The sequence below is a fragment of the Cyprinodon variegatus genome, unplaced genomic scaffold (assembly GCF_000732505.1).
Source record: "Cyprinodon variegatus isolate N-32 unplaced genomic scaffold, C_variegatus-1.0 Scaffold575, whole genome shotgun sequence".
In the NCBI taxonomy this organism is placed as follows: Eukaryota; Metazoa; Chordata; class Actinopteri; order Cyprinodontiformes; family Cyprinodontidae; genus Cyprinodon; species Cyprinodon variegatus.
The window spans coordinates 173307-179593 of NW_015151028.1; the positions used below are offsets into that span (position 1 = coordinate 173307).

General features: G+C 37.8%; 1 protein-coding gene across 4 annotated transcripts in view; it reads right to left on the reverse strand.

Moving 5' to 3' along the window:
* pitx2 (paired-like homeodomain 2) overlaps positions 1 to 5311 on the reverse strand; it is a 10529-nt gene extending 5218 nt beyond the window's left edge. Inside the window, exons 1-2 of one of the 4 annotated variants that reach the window (XM_015392137.1) lie at positions 5035 to 5311; positions 1316 to 1384 (exon numbers count right to left, since the gene is read on the reverse strand). In XM_015392137.1, coding sequence (XP_015247623.1) covers positions 1316 to 1361 — 46 coding nt within the window. In that variant the 5' untranslated portion in view covers positions 1362 to 1384; positions 5035 to 5311. Of the gene's footprint in view, positions 1 to 1315; positions 1385 to 1828; positions 1848 to 3447; positions 3766 to 5034 lie in introns of those variants that run through there. The other 3 variants (XM_015392136.1, XM_015392135.1, XM_015392138.1) reach the window with 3 other exon arrangements.
* Positions 5312 to 6287: the final 976 nt, after the last annotated feature.

A 6287-nucleotide genomic window follows, 5' to 3' on the forward strand; every position in this document is an offset into this window, starting at 1 on the left:
TAATAATAATAATAATAATAATAATAATAATAATAATAATAATAATAATAATAATAATAATAATAATAATAATAATAATAATAAAGCCACAGATCAAACAGTGTGATGCTCCTTTTTTTTTATTCCAGGCATATTGCAATACTAAACTTGAAGTGGATTATCGGTTTCCTCTTCATTTCTACCTTCTGAATGCTTTATCTCTCTTCTGCGGATTACTGCGTGCAATAGGCCTCCACCATAGAGGGCCATTAATTAGCAATTCAGTCAATATAGCGGGAGACGACAAGGCTTTTTTACATAGGATTAAGAAGACATCAGATTCCACCATTAGCGTATTCCTGCTCACGAATGGGCTTTCATTATACATTTAGTTTTCCCAGGAGCCGATCCACCAAGCGCTGCATATATTAACAGGCCAGCACAGATGACGGGTTTTTGTCTCTCTGATCTACAGCTTCTGTTCTCCAGTCTCTGCTTCAAAATAATCATGTTATTCTTAATATGTGATGATTTGGATGAAATGCTAAAGCTTGTAGCCGCATAGGTTTTGCGTAAATTGACTGACTTAAATGTGACTTTTTAATCAAATTAGAGTGCAAAAAAAGAAATGACTGAAACAAACCTTTGTGAAAATCATCCCTCATGTGGACAGAGCCGACTCAAATGTTGATGCGACGAATTGGCTTTAAAATTACTCAAATAAATGCTGGTTTGGAATTAAAGCGATGAAACCTCAATTATGTGCTTAAATTGGGTGTCGCTAACAGCCGCCTGGTTTCAACTTAGCCTGTGGTCAAATAAATAACACACCCGACCACTAGGTGTCGCAGTAATACAAAGAACAGCAATCAGCCCAACTTGCCTTATTTCTGATCACACTGCTGAAATAGCCAGAACATATTTACGCATCTAACTCTTATTTTAAGTAATTTTAGAATTAGACTGTTAATTAGAAATAAAACTGCATTAAATTAGATCATTTTAAATGTTAAATTATTCAATGCATATTATTATTATTATTATTATTATCATCATTATTATTAGTATTATTATTATCAATAACACTATTATTAATAATAACACTATTATTAGTAGTATTATTATTAGTATTATTAATAATACTATTATTATTATTAGTAGTAGTAGTATTATTAATCAGAATCATTCATAATCAGAGGCATCCTCTACATTTGTGATTTACTTTAATTAGTTTAAACTTGAGCAACATTCAGCTTGTAAATCTCCTGATAAATCCGTTTTTTTTTTCCCCTTCCTGGATATTTCTAAACAAATGAACAGGTATAATGTTACTCACCTATTTGTGCGCAAGTGGTGGCCAGTTTGCGGCAGTGAGACTCCATTCTGGCTCTAAAAGGTCACCGTTCTGTGATTGAAAAAACAAAACAAAACAAGAGAGCCAGTTAGTTTGAATATTATGTGGTTGACAAATGTTTTGTTTAGTAGTTATGCTTTTTAAAATTGACTAAAAGAGGACATCCCCAGACAATAACCTAAATACATTGAAAGTGTCTAAAAGCTGATATTCAACCCGAAATGTCAGGAAACAAACACATATTGCTTTTTTTTTAATCTTACCAATGTTAAAAATCACAACAAAAATAAATAACTCATTGGTGATTGGCAGCTCAGTATTTCCAATAACGTATGATTTTTTATTTTTATTTTTTTGGGATGAAGTGATTCTGAAATAAAAGTGAATTATTTTAATGATCTCTATTTCAAAAGGAGTCAGTCATTTTACACAAGTGTTTAAAATGATTGTGACGCCCTCCTTACTTGTTGTCAGACATATTCTAGATTGTTTTACCGCATTGTCTTCTTATTGTGCGGTGGGTGAAACGCTCCGTGTTTTTGCGTGAGCCGAGTCGCGTGTTTTGCTGCAGCAGTTGGAAGTGGAGTGATTCCGTGGTAAAATCACGGGATTAGAGTCTGATTGAGATGTCTGTCGGTGGGATATTACAAAATTCATTATCGCAACCCCTCATACTACCTCGATATGAAGTTACACAGATGGGTTTTTATTAGTCCAGGCTCACATTGTTTGCTTATGATAATTCGAGGCAAGAGGAAATTTGCATGCAGTCATGCTGTTAACCATTTTCCCCCCAGTCCTCCTCCTCACCTGCTCTACATCTTCGCTTTTTTTTATTCTGTTCTTTTTCATTCAAAGGATGCAGATATTGGAGGTTAAGTTTTACACGGTGTGTACCTGCGCGACAATTCTCCAGAAGCCTTTCTCTATATTTCAGCAGCAAAATGAAATAGTGGGGGGTCAGGCTGGGAGGTGTAAGGTTATTGCATGCTCCCCCTGTTATCTTATCACACAGATTTAATGAGAACTCCCTCCTGTATTTTAACCAGCCGGGTTCCTCTGCGGCCTCTGAAGGCACGCCTGCTTTTATTTTATTTTGTTATTTGTTTTAATTTAATACATTATAGTTTTTTTTTTCTTTTAACAAAATTCAACATTTTTTTTAATATTGTACTTTTCGTTTAGTTGGAAGAAACCCCACCAAACCTAACAAAAATGAAATAAAATCAATCAAAGCAAAGTGAAACAACAACAACAAAAAAAGTAAATCCTTAATTTAATTTCACTGATTATCACTATAATAATAATAATAATAACCATGCTATAATTTTTTTTTAATCAACAATAGGTTTTGAGAGAGAGGAATGGAGTTGCGCTTTATCCGCCATGTAGGCCTTTCTTAATAATATCTGTTTTCGACTAATTGCCCTATGGGAGCTGTTTAAAGATAGCTGCATCAGTACCAGCATCACCACTACTTATTTTCATCCCATTCATCCATTCATTCTCACTCCAAGGAGCCCGTTTGCTCTCACCACCAACAGTTGATGTGAATCAGTGACTCTCGTGGCATCGGGCCCAGTGCAGACAGAAAGCTGGCATCGTCCCACGCAGGCTTTACTCGTGAAATTAGCACAGCGTGAGCATGAGGCTGCAGCCGTCACCGGGAGGATGAGTCCACTAACCTCCATCATATGGTCCTGTATTAATTAAAGGCGCCAGGCTATCATCGTCATGGTGTTTTTTCTATCTTTTTTCTTCCTAATTTGCTCTTCAATATGATTAATTGAAAATTTCTAATTAAATAAGCTGCTTTTTTAAGTTGTAAAAGATTTTTTTTTAAATTAATCGGATTTAAAATAGTATTTACTTATTTACTTTTCACCTCCTTTAATAGATGTGACCCAATTTAACGCACAGCAGGTTTTGCTCTGCGCTCTCCCATGTCCCAGCTCTCCATCACTGCTATAATAACGCCTCATGATCATCCACGGACCTGCGCGTCAAACCGTGCCCCTCACATCCCCATATTTATGTTCCACCAGTTTCGGCTTTCAAATAAACATCAGAAAACATACGAAGTGGAACAAATTCCCTCACTTGCATTGACTCACATTCTCAGTTCTCCCGTTTGAACCAGTGCGCTCCAGCTCCTCGTGTAGACCTACTCACCAGCTGCGGTCGCCGGCCGGGTGAGCTTCTTCTATTTCCAAGCCGTCGGCTTTTTTTTCTTCTTCTTTTCTCTTGTAAAGTGAGGAGATAAATCCCACCGTCCACACACGCTTCGACGCTGGCTGCGCACACGGCGACAATCAAACAACCTCGAGGTCCAGCAGGGGTAAACTTTCTATTAGTAAACGTGAGCGTCGCATGGAGCCGCGCGTATCCACCTCTCCAAAAAAAGTATAACAGCGCTTCCTTTAGGTCTGTATCATTAATGCGCATAAATAAGAGTCTGTTTACAGCTTGCGGAGAAAGTGCGAAGGAGGCGCTTTCATCCGATTCTCCCCTTGGCTCGTCCTCTTCTGTCTTCCTCAACTTTTTTTTTTCCTCCCTTGAAAGACGATCCAAGAGTGGCGCAATTTTTCCAGCTTTTGAGCGCAGAGGGGAACTCGGCGTGCGTGCGCGCGCGCTCACAAAGGGAGGTGTGTGTTTGCAAAAGAGCAGAGGGCAACTTTCAACTTTCACCAACAATTCCAAAATTCTAATGCGTCTTTTTAAAGGCAAGCCATATAAAATGTGCTTTTTTTGTGAAGATTAAAGACATGTAATTGTTTCATTTAAACGACTAAAATAATTTCCACAAATAAAATGTACTTTTATTTACATTTAATCTACATTTAAATGAGCAAAGACCAATTTTCTGATTTTCTAAAACTAGACAGATTAATTTTAACCCGTTTTTTTTTTTCAAAGCACGGAGAAACCTTTTATAGCTAATTTAATACACCTACAAGATACAATATTTCAAATAAAAGCGATGAGGCGTTTTTATAGAGATGCACTGGGCTCTTTTTGCGGCAGACGGAGCGCTATCGTATTGCGGATTTATGTGCGTATAGAGTGAACAGCTGGCTCGGATGCAAATGTCCTTTATGGATCCGTTTCGTTTGATGCAGACTGGATGCGCGTTCCACCCGCCTCTTAAGTCAAGCGAGCAGACCGGACGCAGGCCTGCGTTAGCTCTCCTCCCCACCACCCCAGCACATAATCCGTCTTTTACATTTTTAGTCATACTCCCATTAAAGCTGTAATTAATGCACGCATCCACATGGGAATTTCTAAGCAAAAAATGGGGGAAACTGAAGCAAAACGTGTCATTTATAAAAAAAAAAAAAAAAAAAAAAATAGGAGAGAGGACTTAAAATCAAATAAAAGGAAACGCATAGATTGACATTAATGCTTTAAAAATAATTAAGAGGAGGAATAAACAAACTCTAATGTGCATTAAATGTTTATGGTCATTTGAACCTGCAGATATGCAGCGGGAATGGTGCATAAATTCATGTCAAACATTTTTTTTAAGTGTGTTTAGGTGCATAATTCCAAAAAACGTGCAAATGACAGAAAATATAAAACTAAAAGTAGAGCTTCAGCCCTGCATGACAGATCTCCACATCACGCCCCGCCTGCAAAGGAAGAAAAGAGGGGGTGCGCAGCGTCTGGAGAGGCTTCATACTTCGGCCGTGTGCTTCTCTTACCTTCTTATTCAAAGAGAGGAAGAAAAAAAAAGGCTCGTCTTTCTCACGCAGAAAGATGCAGAGGAATGCCTGAAGTTCAGACAAGGCTGGCGGGTATGAAATCTTTCGCCTCGGGGGCAAACCGGCAGCTTCTTTTCATTTCAAGCGCTTATCGATTTGCCGTTGTCATCTTTGGCGACGCAGAAGGACACTTGAAAGAATTTCTGATGGGGCTGTGATGTGAGAAGCAGGGTGACCTGCTCTGCCGGTGCTCTCTCCTGACTCTTAACGAGCACATCAGCCAGTCTGTGTCAGCGCAGTTTGGACACTTCAACTTTTCCCTCCTCCTGCATGCGCTGGAGAGGATTTCAAAACACTCTCTCCAGCTTTTTATGTATATCAGCACAGCATCCAAGCCTGCACTACAGGGAGGAGAGATGATAGACTACCCAGCAAGTCACTCATTAACTAACCTTAATGTTTTTTTTTCTTTCTTTAAATATTTTTCACCCTTTACTTAAAAAAAAAATATACCTTTGTTTTCCTTTCGCAAAAACTATGTTTCAGGTTATTAGATGCATGCACACATTCACCCTACTAACTACTACATTCTTAAGGATATATTAAAATATTTAACTGATTGAAACAAATCAAAAGGTAAAACATGTTTCCTTAGATTCCATACCCAGCACATTTTCTTTCAGGATATTTAAATGTTGCATTAAGCAAACATTGGTATTTTTAATGCATAAATTCACTGAAAAGTATGTCTACATAATAACCTGTATTTGCATAAATTATAGTCTCAGTCCTGCTAAGGTATTGCCTTAATCGTGGCCTTCTGCTCATCTACATTGTTGATTCTGTTTTTTTCAATGTCCCTTATGACAACAGTCCATGAAGTTAAGCTTTCATCCATTCAACCCCAGTAATACCTTTTCAACGCTCGGTTTATCATTGTTCCCTTTTCTTCCAGACTTTTTCTCTCTACAAAACCATCTGCTAGAATATGTGTAAACAGCCAGCTTTTTTGGCGCTGAGCTTTTAATGTATGTAACTGACAAGTATTAAATCCTTCCCCGTGATTGTGAAGGCCTCATTACAATCATAGCATCATAATTATGTTATACAGTGCTAGTTTTTCTATAAGCTTTAAACTGCTGTGCTGAAATGAATGACCTTAACAATGATTTTCTAATCTATTCCGTTTCTCTTTCATGTGTGCAGATTTATAACCAAAAGGCCTCCATGTGTTGTGAAACCACTCTTGAGCA